Here is a 23,925-nt window from a genome sequence, read left to right as displayed (position 1 = left end):
AAGGAATTGTGCCCCACCGTTGGTGTCAATGGAAGGAATTGTGCCCCATCGTTGGTGTCAATGGAAGGAATTGTGCCCCATCGTTGGTGTCAATGGAAGGAGTTGTGCCCCATCGTTGGTGTCAATGGAAGGAATTGTGCCCCATCGTTGGTGTCCATGGAAGGAATTGTGCCCCATCATTGGTGTCAATGGAAGGAATTGTGCCCCATGGTTGGTGTCAATGGAAGGAATTGTGCCCCATCGTTGGTGTCAATGGAAGGAATTGTGCCCCATAGTTGGCGTCAATGGAAGGAATTGTGCCCCATAGTTGGCGTCAATGGAAGGAGTTGTGCCCCATCGTTGGTGTCAATGGAAGGAATTGTGCCCCATCGTTGGTGTCAATGGAAGGAATTGTGCCCCATCGTTGGTGTCAATGGAAGGAATTGTGCCCCATCGTTGGTGTCAATGGAAGGAATTGTGCCCCATCATTGGTGTCAATGGAAGGAATTGTGCCCCATCGTTGGTGTCAATGGAAGCAATTGTGCCCCATCGTTGATGTCAATGGAAGCAATTGTGCTCCATCATTGGTGTCAATGGAAGCAATTGTGCCCCATCATTGGTGTCAATGGAAGCAATTGTGCCCCATCGTTGGTGTCAATGGAAGGAATTGTGTCCCATCGTTGGTGTCAATGGAAGGAATTATGCCCCATCGTTGGTATCAATAGAAGGAATCGCGCTCTGTCGAAGGAATTGTACTCTTTACATGGTGTCATTGGGAGGAATAGCACCACATCGTTGGTGTCAGTGGATGGAATATTGCCCCATGGGCCAGTTAAAGGCAAGCAAAGGGCTGCAGTTTGGAGACTGCTGTGTTAGATATACTGTAGTTTACCCATCAGTGCCAGTTCAAATCAGCACTGCACACCATGTTCCAATCGCAATGTGTGTGAGGTCCGCTGTGGGTGTCAGTAGATTCCTAATGACATTACAAATGCAGTGCGTATGCCTGCACCAGATCACATGCTACTGCAGTACTATGTGATCTGGTTACAGTGTGCTTTTAAAAGTAGTTCATGCACTACTTTTGGTGCGATCCAGTGCAATTTCAGCCCATTCAAATAAATGGGGTGAAAATCGCATCATACTGAAATTCCACAGGAATGCCGAGCTGGTGTCAGTGAGAGGAATAGGGCCCCATCATTGGTATCAGTGGGGGGGAATAGTATCCCATCATTGGTGTCAGTGGGAGGAATAGTATCCCATCATTGGTATCAGTGGGAGGAATAGTGCCCCATCATTGGTATCAGGGGGGAGGAATAGTGTCCCATCATTGGTGTCAGTGGGAGGAATAGTGTCCCATCATTGGTGTAGGTGGGGGGAAGAGTGCCCCATCATTGGTATCAGGGGGGAGGAATAGTGCCCCATCATTGGTATCAGGGGGGAGGAATAGTGCCCCATCATTGGTATCAGGGGGAGGAATAATGTCCCATCATTGGTGTCAGTGGGAGGAATAGTGCTCCATCACTGGTATCAGTGGGAGGAATAGTGCCCCATCATTGGTGTCAGTGGGAGGAATAATGTCCCATCATTGGTGTCAGTGGGAGGAATAATGTCCCATCATTGGTGTCAGTGGGAGGAATAATGTCCCATCATTGGTGTCAGTGGGAGGAATAGTGCCACATCATTGGTATCAGTGGGAGGAATAGTGCCCCATCACTGGTATCAGTGGGAGGAATAGTGCCCCATCATTGGTGTCAGTGGGAGGAATAATGCCCCATCATGGTGTCAGTGGGAGGAATAGTGCCCCTTCATTGATATCAGTGGGAGGAATAGTGTCCCATCATTGGTGTCAGTGGGAGGAGTAGTGCCCCATCATTGATATCAGTGGGAGGAATAGTGTCCCATCATTGGTGTCAGTGGGAGGAATAGTGCCCCATCATTGGTGTCAGTGGGGGGAATAGTGCCCCATCATTAGTATCAGGGGGAGGAATAGTGCCCCATCATTGGCATCAGGGGGGAGGAATAGTGCCCCATCATTGGTGTCAGTGGGGGGAATAGAATCCCATCATTAGTGTAGGTGGAGGGAATAGTGCCCCATCATTGGCATCAGGGGGGAGGAATAGTGCCCCATCGTTGGTGTCAGTGGAAGGAAAAATGCCTCAAGGGCCAGACAAAGAGCCACATCTGGCCACTGGGCCGCAGTTTGGAGACCACTGCCATAGAGGAAAAGAATACATAACTCACCCAGCACGGTACACACCAGCGGTCGGCTTGGTACATTCTTGTCAGTTGGCTTTTTCCGATGCCTCATTGGCTGCAAAGATTTAAATCACAGACAGTAAAATATCTTCAACATGTGAGGAAAAATCCAGAAATTTCTCTTTAGCAACATCCTTCCCTTTTCAAAGCGGTCGCAAACCTCAGTACATGAACTCTGAACAAAGCACATCTCTTTATAGTGTGTCCTTGTCTCAATCCAGAGCACCAAGTGTCATTTCGGTCTGTGCTGCCTCCTTCCTCTGCTTCACTTCTGACAAGTTTTTCTAACACCAAGAGAAGGAATTGTAACACGGGAGGGAGCTCCAACACACAACCTATGATTGACAGCCTCAGCTCTCTCCCTTTGTGCTGTGTGGGGGTGTCCCTTCCCTACAATCAGCTCTCCTTACAGAGTTCTGCAGAGTGTGATTTTAGTTGCCCGCCCCCTGCTTTCAAAAAGTTCAGACAAGCTGTATCAATTCTGAACTTTGAATGGCTGTGGAGGAGGGAGGGCTGCAGATAAATAGGTACAACTTATGTAGGCTTCATCTCTGTGTATCACCTGAGGCCGGTCACTTCAGTGGGGATATGGAGGGTTTACAACCAGTTTAATAAAAGTAGCTTTCTTTTTAACTGTTGAGGGGGATAAGAGGAGCTTTATTTTAACTTTACCCTACAATGAATGAATGACCTTTATTCCTTTCCTGGCCAGATAAACTGCCCCATTTATAAAGGATACATTGAATGCAATATCCATTAAGGTTTTCCAGGGGTCACAGTTCACCCAGGGTTGTAATTCCCAAAAGAAAGAGACTTGCAGCATTTCCATTTCATGATCACAGCCTCGGGGGTCCCACCTGACCCACTGAACCACAACTCTGTCCTTTGAATAGGAAGAATGTAGGAGGCTGTCAGGAAAGGAATATTCATGTGCACAGATACACAAGCCTCAGAAAATCCTGCCCGTGACTGATTAGCGGGTGCACATGCACGAATGGGAGCGTGAGCGCGCCAGACCCAAAGGGCTATTTAAAGTGTAGAAATGTCATCAGCACACCAAGGATTCCTCAGAAGGATCCAAAGCTTTTTTTCACATGGTCACACGGGTACACATATGGCAACGTTTCAGGGCCACGCAGGGCCCCTTCGTCTGAACTAGTGCAGTGCGTCAGTGCCGTCTGTTCTATTACGTTCCTGTTACCAGTTCCTGTTCTCCTGTTGCTGACTTGATCCAGCCTTTGACTTTGTCTGAATGCCGCCTGTACTGACCCTCAGCCTGTCCCTGGATTACGCTTCTGACTAGCTGTTACTGACTCCGGATTGATTCCGGACGATTCTCCCGCTTACCATTTGTACAAACTCTGCTCGCTAGTTGCCGACCTGGACCGTCTGACTCCATCTTGTGCCCATCCGGCACCTGACTTCTCCTCTGGCTCCAGTCCTTCTGCTAGTGTTGCCAGTCCTATCCCTGCGTTTCTGACACACGTCAGCACCTGCCAGCGAAAGACTTACTCGTGCCCCTCCAGTCACGTTAGCAGGTACTCCAGAGCCGGGGCTGGAAGAGAGGCCTTCCCCTAAAGCATGGGTGTCCAACCTTTTGGCTTCTCTGGGCCACATTGAGTGTACAGAAATACTGTATACTATATACTATTAGTTAAGGTATACAAGTAATAAAACGCCGTTGAGCCTTTCCTGTGCTGTCCTCCCCCCAGCACTAATTTACCACAACTAGTGGATGATCCCCTCCGAGGCTGCCTCTGTGGCCATGACCCCAACTCGACTTGCTTCCTCCCCAGCAAAAAAAAAATTGTCAGGGGGCATTGGGCCGCATTGCCTGGGGTTCTGGGCCGCATGTTTGACATGCCTGCCCTAAAGCTTCAGTCTCAACCACCAGGTACGTTACCAAGGTATTTTTGTCACACCAAAGCATAACTATTGAGGCCTCAAGCACACTGGAGGTTCTAAAAAACGCCAGTAGCATTAGCTGCAGAATGACGCGTTTTTGCAAAAGCGTTTTGCCGCGTTTGCATTTTTTTAGCAAAACTATACTCCCACAAAAGCTTGAGGCTCAAAAACGTGCCTATACACCGAATAGTTGCGTTTAACAGCGTTATCTTTACTGCTGTTACTGACCCTGGCTTGATTCCTGACGATTCTCCCGCTTACCATTTGTACCTACTCTGCTCGCTAGTTGCCGACCTGGACCGTCTGATTCCATCTTGTGTCCATCCTGCACCTGACCTCCTGCATTCTCCTCTGGCTCCAGTCCTGCCAGTGTTGCCAGTCCTGTCCCTGTGTTTCTGACGCACATCAGCACCTGCCAGCGAAAGACTTACCGGGCAGTCGTGCCACTCCAGTCACGTTACCAGGGACGCCAAAGGCGGGGCTGGAAGAAAGGCCTTCCCCAACGCTTCAGGCTCCACCACCAGGTACGTTACCGAGGCATTTTTGTCACACCAAAGCATAACTATTTAGGCCTCATGCACAGTGGAGGTTCTAAAAACGGCAGTAGCATTAGCTGCACAATGGCGCATTTTTGCAAAATCGTTTTGCCGCGTTTGCATTTTTTTTAGCAAAACTATACTCCCACAAAAGCTTGAGGCTCAAAAACGTGCCTAAACACCGGATAGTTGCGTTTAACAGCGTTATCATCTTTACTACTGTTACTGACCCTGGCTTGATTCCTGAGGATTCTCCTGCTTGCCATTTGTACCAACTCTGCTTGCTAGTTGCCGACCTGGACCGTCTGACTCTATCTTGTGCCCATCCTGCACCTGCCTTTCTGCTAGTACTGCCAGTCCCATCCCTGCATTTCCTAAAACTTCCCAGGGTGCAACAACAGTCAGAAGGCATGGGGGGGTCAATTCACCAAGACCTAAATGACGCTGAGAAAAATGCGCAAACAATTGTGCAAATGTTCAATTCACTAAGAATTGTGCGGTAAAAAATGACTGCAGTAAAGTTGCGATAATGTGGTAATTAACACATATTTTCATGTGGTAATTTATTGCATTAAGCTGGTTGGTAAGGAGCGGGCCGGGAAGCCAGCTGCCGCGTCCTTAACAGATGACTCATCAGCTGTCAGCGGGTTCCCCACCTGACGGCTGAATGTAAAGAAAACATGCCAGCAGCCATGATCTAAAAGGAAAAAAAAAATGTGTGCCCCCCCAAAAATCAGACCCTTATCCGAGCATATAGCCTGGCAGGTCAGGAAAGGAAATGGACCAGCGAGTGCACCCCCCTCCCCCTTCCTGAACCATGCCAGGCCACATGCCCTCAACACACACAAATGAGTCACGGTAAACGTTAGTGAATTGACCCCATTGTATCACATACTTGTCTTTTGGAGAGGTTCATGTCTGATTCTAAATGATTGACAAATATTAACTGCTGGAAGATGTGAACAGAATCTACGGAGATCGCACTCACCATTCTGTGGAGGTTGACACGGAAATTCATGTTGTCATCGTGCAGAAAGGCGTTGACGTATTGGTCCTGGAGACAGAGAAAGTACAAATCATTAACTGCAGTTACTGGAATCCACATCAACAATAATGCGCAAGAACATTCTGTAACCCCCCCCCCCCCCCCCCAAAACAATCTGCAAGAACATGACATCCCCCGCCGAGGAACGCACAGAACCTACTGTAAGCACAGCTAATGGAAGAGAAGGGGACAAGGCTGTACTACAAGTACAAAAAACAAATTATACTTTCCTTTATGGGGATACTTAAAAATATAAATCTATAACAAAACTAAAAATTAAATAACGACAATATTGTAACTTCTACTTACACAAAGATATTTATTATTTTCTTTGCTACAGGATCACAAACACACAAATTATATTTATTTTGTATCTCTAATTTTTGGTCTTCTCATGTATCTCTCTTGTAACTCTCACACTGGGGCGATCCGACTTGGGGGGGGCGACCTCCGAGGTCGCGGTGCGAGCAGCGCGCCGCGACCTTGGAGTGGCCGGCACGGACTTCATAACATTGAAGTCTATGACGGTCGCTCCGGGTCGCCCCAAAGAAGCTCCGGACCCTTTTTCTAAGTCGGAGCGACTTGTGTCGTTCCTATTCGAACGGGTCCGCAGCTTCCCTATGGAAGGCGACCTACAGCGACCTGTGAGGCGACCAGGTCGCCTCACAGGTCGCCTTAGTGTGAACGGGGGCTTTATCTTTTGGCCTTCTTGCTGGCTTTTACAAGCAAAATACAACCCCCCCCCCCCCCCCAAGAAAAATAAAATCAACATTTTATTAGAAATAGAATATACATACAGTATCTCACAATAGAGTGTACACCCCTCAAATTTTTGTAAATATTTCATTCTATCTTTTCCTGTGACAACACTGAAGAAATGACACTTTGCTACAATGTAAAGTAGTGAGTGTACAGCTTGTATAACAGTGTAAATTTGCTGTCCCCTCAAAATAACTCAACACACAGCCATTAATGTCTAAACTGCTGGCAACAAAAGTCAGTACACCCCTAAGTTAAAGTGTCTATATTGGGTCCAATTAGTCATTTTCCCTCCCCAGTGTCATGTGACTCGTTAGTGTTACAAGGTCTCAGGTGTGAATGGGGAGCAGGTGTGTTAAATTTGGTGTTATCGCTCTCACTCTCTCATACTGGTCACTGGAAGTTCAACATGGCATTGCATGGCAAAGAACTCTCTGAGTATCGGAAAAAAAGAATTGTTGCTCTACATAAAGATGGCCTAGGCTATAAGAAGATTGCCAAGACCCTGAAACTGAGCTGCAGCACGGTGGTCAAGACCATACAGCGTTTTAACAGGAGAGGTTACACTCAGAACAGGCCTCGCCATGGTCCACCAAAGAAGTTGAGTGCGCGTGCTCAGAGTCATATCCAGAGGATGTCTTTGGGAAATAGACGTATGAGTGCTGCCAGCATTGCTGCAGAGGTTGAAGGGGTGGGGAGTCAGCCTGTCAGTGCTCAGACCATACGCCGCACACTGCATCAAATTGGTCTGAATGGCTGTCGTCCCAGAAGGAAGCCTCTTCTAAAGATGATGCACAAGAAAGCCTGCAAAAAGTTTGCTGAAGACAAGCAGACTAAGGACATGGATTACTGGAACCATCTCCTGTGGTCTGATGAGACCAAGATAAACTTATTTGGTTCAGATGGTGTCAAGCGTGTGTGGTGGCAACCAGGTGAGGAGTACAAAGACAAGTGTGTCTTGTCTACAGTCAAGCATGGTGGTGGGAGTGTCATGGTCTGAGGCTGCATGAGTGCTGCCGGCACTGGGGAGCTACAGTTCATTGAGGGAACCATGAATGCCAACATGTACTGTGACATACTGAAGCAGAGCATGATCTCCTCCCTTCAGAGACTGGGCCGGAGGGCAGTATTCTAACATAACGACCCCAAACACCTCCTATATGACCACTGCCTTGCTAAAGAAGCTGAGGGTAAAGGTGATGGACTGGCCAAGCATGTCTCCAGACCTAAACCCTATTGAGCATCTGTGGGACATCCTCAAACGGAAGGTGGAGAAGCGCAAGGTCTCTAACATCCACCAGCACTGTGATGTCATCATGGAGGAGGGGAAGAGGACTCCAGTGGCAACCTGTGAAGCTCTGGTGAACTCCATGCCCAAGAGGGTTAAGGCAGTGCTGGAAAATATTGACACTTTGGGCCCAATTTGGACATTGTCACTTAGGGGTGTACTCACTTTTGTTGCCAGCGGTTTAGACATTAATGGCTGTGTGTTGAGTTATTTTGAGGGGACAGCAAATTTACACTGTTATACAAGCTGTACACTCACTACTTTACATTGTAGCAAAGTGTCATTTCTTCAGTGTTGTCACATGAAAAGATAGAATAAAATATTTACAAAAATGTGAGGGGTGTACTCACTTTTGTGGGATACTGTGTATGTTTGTATATATATATATATATATATATATATATATATATATATATATATATATATATATACAGTGGGTACGGAAAGTATTCAGACCCCCTTAAATTTTTCACTCTTTGTTATATTGCAGTCATTTGCTAAAATCATTTAGGTTCATTCTTCTTCCTCATGAATGTACACACAGCACCCCATACTGACAGAAAAACACAGAATTGTTGACATTGTTGCAGATTTATTAAAAAAGAAAAACTGAAATATCACATGGTCCTAAGTATTCAGACCCTTTGCTGTGACACTCATATATTTAACTCAGGTGCTTTCCATTTCTTCTGATCGTCCTTGAGAGGGTTCTACACCTTCATTTGAGTCCAGCTGTGTTTGATTATACTGATTGGACTTGATTAGGAAAGCCACACACCTGTCTATATAAGACCTTCCAGATCACAATGCATGTCAGAGCAAATGAGAATCACGAGGTCAAAGGAACTGCCTGAAGAGCTCAGAGACAGAATTGTGGCAAGGCACAGATCTGGCCAAGGTTACAAAAAGATTTTTGCTGCACTTAAGGTTCCTAAGAGCACAGTGGCCTCCATAATCCTCAAATGGAAGACGTTTGGGACGACCAGAACCCTTCCTAGAGCTGGCCGTCCGGCCAAACTGAGCTATCGGGGGAGAAGAGCCTTGGTGAGAGAGGTAAAGAAGAACCCAAAGATCACTGTGGCTGAGCTCCAGAGATGCAGTCAGGAGATGGGAGAAAGTTGTAGAAAGTCAACCATCACTGCAGCCCTCCACCAGTCGGGGCTTTATGGCAGAGTGGCCCGACGGAAGCCTCTCCTCAGTGTAAGACACATGAAAGCCCGCATGGAGTTTGCTAAAAAACACCTGAAGGACTCCAAGATGGTGAGAAATAAGATTCTCTGGTCTTATGAGACCAAAATAGAACTTTTTGGCCTTAATTCTAAGCGGTATGTGTGGAGAAAACCAGGCACTGCTCATCACCTGTCCAATACAGTCCCAACAGTGAAGCATGGTGGTGGCAGCATCATGCTGTGGGGGTGTTTTTCAGCTGCAGGGACAGGACGACTGTTTGCAATCGAGGGAAAGATGAATGCGGCCAAGTACAGGGATATCCTGGACAAAAACCTTCTCCAGAGTGCTCTGGACCTCAGACTGGGCCGAAGGTTTACCTTCCAACAAGACAATGACCCTAAGCACACAGCTAAAATAACGAAGGAGTGGCTTCACAACAACTCCGTGACTGTTCTTGAATGGCCCAGCCAGAGCCCTGACTTAAACCCAATTGAGCATCTCTGGAGAGACCTAAAAATGGCTGTCCACCAACGTTTACCATCCAACCTGACAGAACTGGAGAGGATCTGCAAGGAGGAATGGCAGAGGATCCCCAAATCCAGGTGTGAAAGACTTGTTGCATCTTTCCCAAAAAGACTCCTGGCTGTATTAGATCAAAAGGGGGCTTCTACTAAATACTGAGCAAAGGGTCTGAATACTTAGGACCATGTGATATTTCAGTTTTTCTTTTTTAATAAATCTGCAACAATGTCAACAATTCTGTGTTTTTCTGTCAGTATGGGGTGCTATGTGTACATTCATGAGGAAGAAGAATCAACCTAAATGATTTTAGCAAATGGCTGCAATATAACAAAGAGTGAAAAATTGAAGGGGGTCTGAATACTTTCCGTACCCATTGTATATATATATATATATATATACACACACACACACACACACACACACATATATACATACACTATGTTGTTTTGTATCTCTTACTGTTGGTCTTCCCAAACTGGACTCTGACTTTTCAAAGCAAAGTGCAAAAAAAATAATAAATACAAAGAAATTTTCTCAGAAATATATAGATTATTTTGTATCTCTGATTTTTAGCCATCTCAAACTGGACTCTGCCACGCAAAGTGAAAAAAAAAATGCCTTTAGTATTTAAAGGTGAAAAAGGTATCTTTTTTTTACCCTGGGTATATTACATAGAAATGTTTTGTGAAAGATCCTTGGAAAATACATATTGAATGAACCTCCTCTTCCTGCTGGGACCCTCCGATGTATTTGAGAGTTCACGCTTTGAAACGCATTGTAAATAAGACTCGCTCCTGCCTAAGAAAAGATTGACAGCCGGGTCGCTAAAAAATAAAAAATCAATACAGAAAGCGGTGATTGAAGTCATGTGTTGAGTAGAAACGCAGCGGTCGCCATGACTTATGAATGTGAGGGCGGACACCTTAGCTGTGACATTGTGCTGGAACGGTACAGCCTATCGTAGCGCAATGTGCTTCTAAACATGAAACAAAGCCGGCTATGGAACACAAAGGGACATATTTACTGAAAGGAACAGATAGAAGAAAAGGAAAAAAAAAAAATTGCAGGAACCATATGCAGAGAAAAAGAAAATAGAGAATATATATATATATATATATATATATATATATATATATATATATATATATATATATAGAGTATATAAAGAATTTAGATACAGGAAACATGAACATCCACCGGTGGTTGAAATGCGTCAAGCGTGGAGGTCACTTTGCAGCAGGCGTGCGCACACGAGGACACAGGAACAGCGCAGTGTCTCGGGCGTACGGTGACGTTTGGTATGCGGTTTTAGTGCTGGCAAAGCACTTTACATATTTTGTAAGTTATAATTTTTTATACAGTACTGTGCAAAAAATGTGAATAAATGCTGTAAAGTATGAATACTTTAAAAAATATATAATTTTAATTGTTTTATTTTTATCAATTCCCAAAATGCAAAGTGAGCGAACTGAAGAAAAATCTAAATCAAGCCAATATTTGGTGCAACCCTCCCCTTTGGCCTCAAACCAGCATCAGTTCTTACACTCGCACGCTTTGTACACTCTCACACGGATTTTGTAGAATTAGAGTCAGGTGTATGAATTGAACAGCATAGATGCAGTAGTCAGGAAACGTTGAGGAGCGTAGACGCAATGGTCGGGGAACGTTGAGGAGCGTAGACGCAGTGGTCAGGGAACGTTGAGGAGCTTAGACGCAGTGGTCGGGGAACGTTGAGGAGCATAGACGCAGTGGTCAGGGAACGTTGAGGAGCATAGACGCAGTGGTCAGGGAACGTTGAGGAGCTTAGACGCAGTGGTCAGGGAACGTTGAGGAGCTTAGACGCAGTGGTCAGGGAACGTTGAGGAGCTTAGACGCAATGGTCAGGGAACGTTGAGGAGCACAGACGCAGTGGTCAGGGAACATTGAGGAGCTTAGACACAGTGGTCAGGGAACATTGAGGAGCACAGACGCAGTGGTCAGGGAACATTGAGGAGCTTAAACGCAGTGGTCAGGGAACATTGAGGAGCATAGAGGCAGTGGTCAGGGAACATTGAGGAGCTTAGACGCAGTGGTCAGGGAACATTGAGGAGCTTAGACGCAGTGGTCAGGGAACATTGAGGAGCTTAGACGCAGTGGTCAGGGAACGTTGAGGAGCATAGACGCAGTGGTCAGGGAACATTGAGGAGCTTAAACGCAGTGGTCAGGGAACATTGAGGAGCACAGACGCAGTGGTCAGGGAACATTGAGGAGCTTAAACGCAGTGGTCAGGGAACATTGAGGAGCATAGAGGCAGTGGTCAGGGAACATTGAGGAGCTTAGACGCAGTGGTCAGGGAACATTGAGGAGCATAGACGCAGTGGTCAGGGAACATTGAGGAGCATAGACGCAGTGGTCAGGGAACATTGAGGAGCACAGACGCAGTGGTCAGGGAATGTTGAGGAGCACAGACGCAGTGGTCAGGGAACGTTGAGGAGCATAGACGCAGTGGTCGGGGAACGTTGAGGAGCATAGACGCAGTGGTCAGGTAACGTTGAGGAGCGTAGACGCAGTGGTCAGGTAACGTTGAGGAGCTTAGACGCAGTGGTCGGGGAACGTTGAGGAGCATAGACGCAGTGGTCGGGGAACGTTGAGGAGCGTAGACGCAGTGGTCGGGGAACGTTGAGGAGCGTAGACGCAGTGGTCGGGGAACGTTGAGGAGCGTAGACGCAGTGGTCAGGGAACGTTGAGGAGCATAGACACAGTGGTCGGGGAACGTTGAAGAGCGTAGACGCAGTGGTCAGGGAACGTTGAGGAGTATAGACACAGTGGTCAGGGAACGTTGAGGATCATAGACACAGTGGTCAGGGAACGTTGAGGAGCATAGACGCAGTGGTCAGGGAATGTTGAGGAGCGTAGACGCAGTGGTCAGGGAACGTTGAGGAGCGTAGACGCAGTGGTCAGGTAGCGTAAGGAGCTTAGACGCAGTGGTCAGGGAACGTTGAGGAGCGTAGACGCAGTGGTCAGGGAACGTTGAGGAGCGTAGACGCAGTGGTCAGGTAGCGTAAGGAGCTTAGACGCAGTGGTCAGGGAACGTTGAGGAGCGTAGACGCAGTGGTCAGGGAACGTTGAGGAGCGTAGACGCAGTGGTCGGGGAACGTTGAGGAACGTAGACGCAGTGGTCGGGGAACGTTGAGGAACGTAGACGCAGTGGTCGGGGAACGTTGAGGAGCTTAGACGCAGTGGCCAGGGAACATTAAAGAGCATAGAGGCAGTGGTCAGGTAACAGTGAGGAGCGTAGACGCAGTGATCAGGTAATATTGAAGAGCATAGACGCAGTGGTCAGGCAACGTTGAGAACCATAGACACAGTGGTCGGGGAACATTGAGGATCATAGACACAGTGGTCGAGGAACATTGAGGAACGTAGACGCAACGGTCTGCCAAGGAGACTTAATGCAGCAGATAAAGACACATCCTGCTTCCTTCCCTTCCACATCGGAAGATGTCCGTTAGTGCCATCAGCACAGAACTGAAGGAAACCAGTGGGACTCAGGTCCACCCATCTACTGTCTGGAGAATTCTGGTGGAAACCAGTGGGACTCGAGTACCCCCAACTACTGTCTGGAGAAGTCTGATGGAAACCAGTGGGACCCAGGTATACCCATCTACTGTCTGGAGAAGTCTGGCTAGAAGTGGTTTTCTGGACGAATTGCGGCCAAAAAGCCTCCAATGTGGAAACAAGGCTAAGCGACTCAACAACTCAGGAAAACATAGGAACTGGGAGGCAGAAAAATGCCAGCTGTGGCTCTGGACGCAGTGGTCAGGGAACGTTGAGGAGCTTAGACGCAGTGGTCAGGGAACGTTGAGGAGCTTAGACGCAGTGGTCAGGGAACGTTGAGGAGCTTAGACGCAGTGGTCAGGGAACGTTGAGGAGCTTAGACGCAGTGGTCAGGGAACGTTGAGGAGCTTAGACGCAATGGTCAGGGAACGTTGAGGAGCACAGACGCAGTGGTCAGGGAACATTGAGGAGCATAGAGGCAGTGGTCAGGGAACATTGAGGAGCTTAGACGCAGTGGTCAGGGAACATTGAGGAGCTTAGACGCAGTGGTCAGGGAACATTGAAGAGCTTAGACGCAGTGGTCAGGGAACGTTGAGGAGCATAGACGCAGTGGTCAGGGAACATTGAGGAGCTTAAACGCAGTGGTCAGGGAACATTGAGGAGCATAGACGCAGTGGTCAGGGAACATTGAGGAGCATAGACGCAGTGGTCAGGGAACATTGAGGAGCACAGACGCAGTGGTCAGGGAACGTTGAGGAGCACAGACGCAGTGGTCAGGGAACGTTGAGGAGCATAGACGCAGTGGTCGGGGAACGTTGAGGAGCATAGACGCAGTGGTCGGGTAACGTTGAGGAGCGTAGACGCAGTGGTCAGGTAACGTTGAGGAGCTTAGACGCAGTGGTCGGGGAACGTTGAGGAGCGTAGACGCAGTGGTCGGGGAACGTTGAGGAGCGTAGACGCAGTGGTCAGGGAACATTGAGGAGCTTAGACGCAGTGGTCAGGGAACGTTGAGGAGCATAGACGCAGTGGTCAGGGAACATTGAGGAGCATAGACGCAGTGGTCAGGGAACATTGAGGAGCATAGACGCAGTGGTCAGGGAACATTGAGGAGCACAGACGCAGTGGTCAGGGAACGTTGAGGAGCACAGACGCAGTGGTCAGGGAACGTTGAGGAGCATAGACGCAGTGGTCGGGGAACGTTGAGGAGCATAGACGCAGTGGTCGGGTAACGTTGAGGAGCGTAGACGCAGTGGTCGGGTAATGTTGAGGAGCGTAGACGCAGTGGTCGGGGAACGTTGAGGAGCGTAGACGCAGTGGTCGGGGAACGTTGAGGAGCGTAGACGCAGTGGTCGGGGAACGTTGAGGAGCGTAGACGCAGTGGTCAGGGAACGTTGAGGAGCATAGACACAGTGGTCGGGGAACATTGAAGAGCGTAGACGCAGTGGTCAGGGAACGTTGAGGAGTATAGACACAGTGGTCAGGGAACGTTGAGGATCATAGACACAGTGGTCAGGGAACGTTGAGGAGCATAGACGCAGTGGTCAGGGAACGTTGAGGAGCGTAGACGCAGTGGTCAGGGAACGTTGAGGAGCGTAGACGCAGTGGTCAGGTAGCGTAAGGAGCTTAGACGCAGTGGTCAGGGAACGTTGAGGAGCGTAGACGCAGTGGTCAGGGAACGTTGAGGAGCGTAGACGCAGTGGTCAGGTAGCGTAAGGAGCTTAGACGCAGTGGTCAGGGAACGTTGAGGAGCGTAGACGCAGTGGTCAGGGAACGTTGAGGAGCGTAGACGCAGTGGTCGGGGAACGTTGAGGAACGTAGACGCAGTGGTCGGGGAACGTTGAGGAACGTAGACGCAGTGGTCGGGTAGCGTTGAGGAGCTTAGACGCAGTGGCCAGGGAACATTAAAGAGCATAGAGGCAGTGGTCAGGTAACAGTGAGGAGCGTAGACGCAGTGATCAGGTAATATTGAAGAGCGTAGACGCAGTGGTCAGGCAACGTTGAGAACCATAGACACAGTGGTCGGGGAACATTGAGGATCATAGACACAGTGGTCGAGGAACATTGAGGAACGTAGACGCAACGGTCTGCCAAGGAGACTTAATGCAGCAGATAAAGACACATCCTGCTTCCTTCCCTTCCACATCGGAAGATGTCCGTTAGTGCCATCAGCACAGAACTGAAGGAAACCAGTGGGACTCAGGTCCACCCATCTACTGTCTGGAGAATTCTGGTGGAAACCAGTGGGACTCGAGTACCCCCAACTACTGTCTGGAGAAGTCTGATGGAAACCAGTGGGACCCAGGTATATCCATCTACTGTCTGGAGAAGTCTGGCCAGAAGTGGTTTTCTGGACGAATTGCGGCCAAAAAGCCTCCAATGTGGAAACAAGGCTAAGCGACTCAACAACGCAGGAAAACATAGGAACTGGGAGGCAGAAAAATGCCAGCTGTGGCTCTGGACTGATGAGTTACAATGTGAAATATTTGGCTGTAGCAGTTTGTTGGGGGAAGGGCTGGGGAGCAGTACAATAATCAGTGTCTGCAGCCAACTGTGAAGCATGGTGGAGTTTCCTTCCAGGTCTAGGGCTGCCCTTCTGCATCACCAACTCAGAGACATTTTTTCTTTCCAGTGACACCACTGACACAAATATATTTTTTTCATTTCAATCACACCATCGACTTGGACATTTTTTTTCTTTCCAGTGATGCCACCAGTGCAGGGTCAGTTTTACTTTACGCCACCAGTGCAGGGTCATTTTTTCTTTCCAGTGACACCACCGACTCAGGGACATTATTTAATTTGCTTAATATTTGTGCACCAATCTCAAACTTTTCTGTTCGCCGCAGTGTACCACAAACATTACAAACATGTTGCTGTGTGCTGCTACTGACCCCACCCCCTTCTTCACCCAAAGATAGGGGGGGGGGGGCAGTTTCCCATCTTCGCCCTGGGCACTGTATGACCTTGTCTCAGCACTTGCTGCAAGCACAGGACAATCTACAAGTATCCCCATACACAGTACAAGGGCAGGTTCGTCCAGTGCCCAGGGTGGGGATATGGAGGTGCGCCCCCTCCCCCTTCTGCTAAAGAGTGCTGTAGAATGGATGCATCTCCCAACACCCGTTCTCCACCCCCTTGCTCTGGTTAGCATGGAGTGTGCATTGTAAATGTGTGACCAATTGCTTGTTTTATGGTTGGGTTGCTGCGCCTGGGGCGGCTGTCCCTGCTGCCCATACACCAGCCTTGGTAAAATCACTTCGCTACAGCCAATAGATTTATTGACCCCAGGCTACAAATAAAGAGTATTTTTTTTTCTTTTCTTTATTGTACGCAGAGAAAATTCATCTTGTTTGCAAACCAGCCGAACAATAAAGAGAGCAGCCAATTACAGCGATATTAAAATGCACGGCGTGAAATAAATGCTTTCTAAATTCCGGGTCTGCGAGGCTTTATTGGCTCCTCGCCACTTGCTATTTAGCAGAATTTACGGGAGACACGGCTTTTTGTGTTCAATCTTAAAGACTAATTAACTTTGACGCATCGCGTCGCCTTGTTCCATTGGTTTGCTCCAACTCATTAGCTCTCAGATTCTGGATTTCGTTTTCTGCTTTCATAAGCAAAAATGTATTTTTAGCTCCCGTCAGCCAGCCAACTCCTTAACTTTCCTCCGAAAAGCATGGCTCCTTCCCTCTCCGGAGTGTGGCGGGGTTAAAGGGGAATTCCGCCAACACCAAGCATTCTTTCCAGACAGCGCAGAGAGGTGCAAATGAACTCTAAAGCAGGGGTGTCAAACTCCATTTTATCGCGGGCCGCATCAGCATTATGGTTGCCCTCAAAGGGCCGGTTAGGTTATATCTGTGGGATTAGATGTCCAGAGCACCCCACGCCCCCTTACACCCTTACATTAGATGTTGAGAGCCCCCCCATCATCAGAAGTCAAGAGTCACCCACCCTTCCTTACATCACAATACACCCGCTTACCTTGTGCTGCTGCCAGGAAGAAGCTGCGGGTGGATCTGGGAAGTGGTGCAGGGTCTGGAGGAGAACCAGAGGAGGGCTGGAGTCAGCTTTCCAGAGTCTGCTGAATGCTGAGACCAGGGGAGGCAAAGACAAGGTGGTGTTGCGGCTGCACAGAGAGGTGCAGGATCTGCAGGAGGAGTTCTGCAATCCTCTCTGCTGCGGACTGCTAAAAAGGGGGGGGGGTGGTCAGAGAGGAGCCTTTCTACAGCTGCACAGAGGAGTGCAGGATCTGGCAAAGGAGTTCTGTCCTCTCTGCTGTCGACTGCAGAGGCAAGGTGGGGGCAGAGACAAGGGGGTGCCACAGCTGCAGGAGATGTGTGAGGGCCACATGAAATGGCCTAGGGGGCCTCATTCGGCCCGCAGGCCTTGTGTTTGACACCTGTGCTCTAAAGGGTCCTTTCACGCGCCAGTAATTCAGGCGGACCTGATCGGACCCTCCATTTAGGGCCGGACCTACAATGGGTCCCAGTGGGTCCATTGGACCCAGGCGGCAGTTGAGCAGGGGCGGCCGCCACCTCTACGTCCCACCAGAAAGGCAGCCAGTGTAGGAGAAAAAAAACTAAGGTGATCTAGGTGAGCTTATTAGGCTTATATGGCTTATTATTCGATGCACTGGGACATTATACCACTTACTGGTTAATAGACGGTTTACCTTGCAGGTCTTGGGGAATCTTTCGAATTGACCCCTTGGGAGGGAACGACTTTATCCCCCTAGAGGGCATTAATGGAGAACCTTGGCACCCCAGATGTTTTGGAACTACATTTCCCATGATGCTCATGCACTCTGCAGTGTAGTTGAGCATCATGGGAAATGTAGTTCCAAAACATCTGGGGTGCCAAGGTTCATCATCACTGTCCTAGAGCAATTGGCTGTATAGACATGGCAGCTATATACCTTTCATGCCGATACCCTCGTCCAGGGATATGCAAACTTTGGCCCTCCAGCTGTTGCAAAACTACAAGTCCCATCATGCTTCTGCCTCTGTGTGTCATGCTTGTGGCTGTCAGTCTTGCTATGCCTCATGGGACTTGTAGTTCTGCAACATCTGGAGGGCCACAGTTTGCATATCCCTGCCCTAGTCGCTACCCCGACAGCTGGGATTTATGAGATCTGTGCACTTTCTATGCTTGTTACCAATTTGGAAGGATCTCTGTATGTCAGGGTAAGTTATTGTTTTTCATATAGTAGACCTATGGGTCTCTATAGATTGTTATTTATATATTTTTTCTCCTCTTTCTATTGAGTATGTCTTTTTACCCGACAGCTCTTAAAAATCTTGATACCCAGTGTGATTATTAACCTTGTATCTCTTCCTTGCCCATATGAGTCATATGAGCCTGGTGTACGTACATATATAATATTTTATAGGTATGTATAGTTCTCTGCTACGAGGTTTAGTTTGTAGAGATCTTTTTTCTATATACCTACATTTACACACAGGGGCTGACTGGCAACTTTCAAGCCCAGGGGGCAAGTACAAACCAGAGGCCCATGGTGCAGCGACTCGGCCCCCCCTCCCACTCTCCCTCTTCTGGCCTCCTCCTGACCCCCATTTCAGACTGAAGCTCCGCTTCAGGTACTCTCTACTTACCTGGTGAATCCAGGTTTCCGAGGTGGCCAGCAGGAGGCAGTTGGGGGGGGGGGGGGGAGCTGGGACAGCTTAGTCAGGGCTGGACGGGGGAGGAGAGTCTCCAGTGGGGCATGGAACCGGCTTCTGCTTAGACACAGTTTACACAATGGATCGTCAGTCAAACTACGACCCTCCAGCTGTTGCGGAACTACACATCCCATGAGGCATTGTAAAACTCTGACAGACATGACTAGGCATGATGGGAATTGTAGTTCCTGAACAACTGGAGGGCCAAAGTTTGAAGATCCCTGGTTTACACCATCCATGCGGGTGGGGAATAGGTCAGCGGGTGGGGAATAGGTCAGCGGATGGGGACTAGGTCAGCGGGTGGGGAATAAGTCAGCGGGTGGGGAATAAGTCAGCGGGTGGGGAATAAGTCAGCGGGTGGGGAATTGGTCAGCGGGTGGGGAATTGGTCAGCGGGTGGGGAATTGGTCAGCGGGTGGGGAATTGGTCAGCGGGTGGGGAATTGGTCAGCGGGTGGGGAATTGGTCAGCGGGTGGGGAATTGGTCAGCGGGTGGGGAATTGGTCAGCGGGTGGGGAATAGGTCAGCGGGTGGGGAATAGGTCAGCGGGTGGGGAATTGGTCAGCGGGTGGGGAATTGGTCAGCGGGTGGGGAATTGGTCAGCGGGTGGGGAATTGGTCAGCGGGTGGGGAATTGGTCAGCGGGTGGGGAATTGGTCAGCGGGTGGGGAATTGGTCAGCGGGTGGGGAATAGGTCAGCGGGTGGGGAATAGGTCAGCGGGTGGGGAATAGGTCAGCGGGTGGGGAATAGGTCAGCGGGTGGGGAATAGGTCAGCGGGTGGGGAATAGGTCAGCGGGTGGGGAATAGGTCAGCGGGTGGGGAATAGGTCAGCGGGTGGGGAATAGGTCAGCGGGTGGGGACTAGGTCAGCGGGTGGGGACTAGGTCAGCGGGTGGGGACTAGGTCAGCGGGTGGGGACTAGGTCAGCGGGTGGGGACTTTTAACTTCTCTTCACCAGAAATTCTTTAGGAATGTCTGTGGCAGAAGGGGTGCAGCCTTTTCACGGGCATCAGAGCGGTCCACGGGGGCAATTGCCCCCCTGCCCCCTGGCCCAGTCCTCCCCTGTTTACACACCATTGGTTCTTTATTAGTGATATGATTATTATAGTTTGTCACCCACACTCGCCCGTGAGACTGTTTCTAGGCCTTGCCTCGTGTCCATCTGATAAGTCTCAGGTGAGTTCACTATAGTATCCCCCCCCCCCTCCCTTTTTTTCCTAGGGTGGTTATTCATGGCAATAGAAGGCAGTGGGAGTTTGTAACCCTATTGATGTTGGACCTTTATGTCTTAGGGGACTCGCTAGTTTATATTACAAGGATTAAGGTCTGTGATCTGGTCTGTCTTATATTCGTTTATCAGTAAATGATTTGTATGAGCGTATTTTATTATACTCCTGAAGAAGCGGTATACCCGCGAAACATGTTGAGTGTCCCTGACTCCTTTTCCTGATTGCCTCCCCTGGCTAGGGGAAGGCTGGGGGTCGGTGGCTTATTATTATCATGCTGTATACTATGCTAGTTGTGAATTTCTAGCCAACTGCTAGTCAGGATTATATTTATGTTGTTTTAAATAATTGTGTATATATATTCTATACATGTAATATTTTATCAATGTATTTAATAAAATGATTTATCCATTTCTTGTATGGTCCTTACGGTACTATGAAAGTCTTGTGTGCCTTCTCTCTTTTGTTTTTCTTTCTAGTCAGTGTTGTCCGGCCGCAGCACCGTCTCTGTCTCGGCTCCACAGTGTCTCAATGTACCTCCCACTATGCTGCTGGCTGGGGAGCGGCCGAGCGGGAACGGCATTGGTTTGCAGCAGCGTGGGTGGGCGGGCTGTGGGGCGGAGCCAGAATGGCACATGGGTTAGAGAGCGGAGCAGGTTTCCAGCACAGCACAAATACCCACTAACTTACCACCAGTGCTGCAAGAAGGCTCGGGCACACCACTTTGCCAGCTGGTGAGTGAGTTCTAATAAATCTAGGTAATAATGTGAGTGGCTGATTTAATTTGTTGCCCTGAGAAGCTGAGTAAACACATTAAAAAGAGCAAGTCCCTCCCACTTGCTGACCACGCTATAGCTGATTGATGGCTACAGTACAGCCGGCTAGTTCTGGGAGGCCATCATATAGCGCGCCCCCCCTTCGCACGCGTGGAAGTGGCAGGACCTAGCACATTATGGATCTGGGTAAAGGGCAATGACAGCGGCCCTTTACCACCAATGCAGCAAGAGAGGAGAGAGAGACACCGCAGCAGCGTGAGCTGAACCGGCAATGACGTTGGTTTGTATACAAGTGGTGACAGCAGTCCTTTACCGCGTGATCGCTCCGACAATAACGGAGCGATCACTTATCAACAAACCGGCGTCATTGCCGCTTCAGCTCACGCTACTGCGGTGTCTCTCTCTCCTCTCCTCACGCACTGCATCTGCAAAAATCTGACTTCCTGATAAATGTAATTTTAGTTTTAATAATCATGGATGGACGTGGTGGCCTTTTGGTGGGCATGATTTTTTTTTTTTTTTTGGGGGGGTAGCATTTCATTCTTGGACCCAGGCAGCACGATGTCTTGGGCCAGCCCTGCCTCCATTCACCCTAATAGAGCGGAATATGTCAGCAGTGACATGTCTGCCATCACCCGCTGCTATCCGATCCAGTCAGCCAAATCCAGAAGGATGGTGACCCTATTTTCATCCGTCTGGAGCAGGGATCCTCAAACTATGGCCCCTCCAGCTGGTGCAGAACTACACATCCCATGAGGCATTGTAAAACTCTGACATTCACAGACATGACTAGGCATGATGGAAATTGTAGTTCTTGAACAAATGGAGGGCCAAAGTTTGAAGACCCCTGGATTACACCATCCATACAGGTGGGGGGGGGGGGGAGCCTACGCACTGTCCTTGGTTTCAACCCGCACTCAGCGGTGTGGACTAGGTCAGCAGTGGGGATTAGGTCAGCAGTGGGGACTATGGTTTGAAGACCCTTGGTCTGGAGGATCGGATAAGATCGGGTGAAAACAGACAGGTGGTGCGTTTTCACCCGATTTCCCCATAGGGGAGAGCAGGACTCTCAGCACAGCTGAGCGGAGACGGACCTGTCATCCGCCTGCTCAGTGGGGATTAGCGGAACGATCCTCTGCGGAGCAAAGCAGAGTCCGCCGAGCAGACCGCCCCTGTGAATGGACCCTTAGGCGAGTGATTTACTAAAATTGGAGAGTGCAGAATCTGCTGCAGCTCTGCATGGTAGCCAATCAGCTTCTTCAATTAACCCCTAAGGGTAAAACAAATCGTAGTGCCTAAGCACAATTTTGCAACTTTGACATGTATTAGTAAAACCGTACATATCATCACGATTACTTTGTGCATCCAGGTGGATTAACTTTTGGGCAAAACCAATCAAAATACTCTTATTGCGATTTTTTTTACCAAAAATATGTAGCAGAATACAAATAAAGGTCCATAAAGACATGATGATGGTGGAGGAACTTGAGTGGCCTGCACAGAGTCCTGACTTCAAACCGATAGAACACCTTTGGGATAAATTAGAGCGCAGACTATGAGCCAGGCCTTCTTGCCCAACATCAGTGCCTGACCTCACAAATGTGCTTCTGGAAGAATGGTGAAACATTCCCATAGACACTCCTAAACCTTGTGGACAGCCTTCCCAGAAGAGTTGAAGCTGTTATAGCTGCAAAGGGTGGGCCAACTCAATATTGAACCCTACGGACTAAGACTGGGATGCCAGTTTGTTTATAGCCCAAAAAATAAAAAAAACGCAGAGGTGTTTGAATACCACCAAAAGAAAGCTCTATTTATGGGCAAAAAAAGGACATCAATTTTATTTCGGTACAGTGTCGCACGACCGCGCAATGGTCAGTTAAAGTAATGCAGTATCGCAAAACACGGCCTGGTCATGAAGGTGGGGGGGGGGGGGTAAATCTTCCGGGAGGGCAAGTGGTTAAGTGTTGATTTCATTTTCGTTGTTTTAAATTCTATTTTGATTTGCGTGCCTTTATTTTTTTTATCTTGTATGTTTTGCTAAATCTTTACTAGAAATTACTTTATTAAATTACAAAAATAATTAAATTAAAATAAATGGAATTTAAATTCATTAAAATACTTGGTTAAAAAATGACTCACCTCAGCGATACAAGTGAGGATAATGAGGCAAAGTTTTCCGCTGTTCAGCCGATGTTCATCTACAAGAAAAGAATAAAAGTAAGTAAGATGATCGGGAACAATCTGCAAGAAGAGCATGAAGCATGCAAGAAATGATAAAAGCAAGATGGTGGAAAATATCACAAACCGAAAGGCCGAGCGTACGCAAATATGCGGCCCCACTGGACTGGGCTTTTTTTCTGTGGGGCCGCATGTTTGCGTATCTCCCTTTGTGCTGGAGCACACTCCCAGCACATAGACTGGAGACTCACAGAGAGCCCCGGGCCCCGTACTAACCATTGGGACCCGGAACTCCTGATTCCAGGTCACCTTAATGCTGTGAAAGCCTCTGATTGGCTGCCACAGTGATCAGTCACTGTGAAGCCCGACCCTGTGTTTCTCTCTATGTGAATGGAGGAGAGATGCATCGTATCTCTATCTCCTTGCAGGGAGAAAAAAAAAAAGAAAAGAATAAAATAAAAAATATCTAGATCAAAGATTGATCTAGGTCAGTGCCAGGGTTAGTGTTTGGGTGAAGGTCAAAAGGTTAAGGTCAGGGTCAAAGGTCAGTATTTTTTTTGGCACATTATATATATATATATATATATATACATATATACAGTGGGTACGGAAAGTATTCAGACCCCCTTAAATTTTTCACTCTTTGTTATATTGCAGCCATTTGCTAAAATCATTTAAGTTCATTCTTCTTCCTCATGAATGTACACATAGCACCCCATACTGACAGAAAAACACAGAATTGTTGACATTGTTGCAGATTTATTAAAAAAGAAAAACTGAAATATCACATGGTCCTAAGTATTCAGACCCTTTGCTCAGTATTTAGTAGAAGCCCCCTTTTGATCTAATACAGCCAGGAGTCTTTTTGGGAAAGATGCAACAAGTCTTTCACACCTGGATTTGGGGATCCTCTGCCATTCCTCCTTGCAGATCCTCTCCAGTTCTGTCAGGTTGGATGGTAAACGTTGGTGGACAGCCATTTTTAGGGCTCTCCAGAGATGCTCAATTGGGTTTAAGTCAGGGCTCTGGCTGGGCCATTCAAGAACAGTCACGGAGTTGTTGTGAAGCCA

General features: G+C 48.3%; 1 protein-coding gene across 1 annotated transcript in view; it reads right to left on the bottom strand.

Moving 5' to 3' along the window:
* The window catches only part of ARMH3 (armadillo like helical domain containing 3), a 318,191-nt gene that overhangs the window by 192,636 nt on the left and 101,630 nt on the right, over positions 1–23,925 (bottom strand). The window contains exons 16-18 of the mRNA XM_082267886.1: positions 22,817–22,875; positions 5,668–5,733; positions 2,224–2,293 (exon numbers count right to left, since the gene is read on the bottom strand). Coding sequence (XP_082124012.1) covers positions 2,224–2,293; positions 5,668–5,733; positions 22,817–22,875 — 195 coding nt within the window. The remainder of the gene's footprint in view (positions 1–2,223; positions 2,294–5,667; positions 5,734–22,816; positions 22,876–23,925) is intronic.

The sequence above is a fragment of the Pelophylax lessonae genome, assembly GCF_965119305.1.
Source record: "Pelophylax lessonae genome assembly, chromosome: 9".
Taxonomy (NCBI): Eukaryota; Metazoa; Chordata; class Amphibia; order Anura; family Ranidae; genus Pelophylax; species Pelophylax lessonae.
This window is presented reverse-complemented; position numbering and strand designations above follow the sequence as displayed.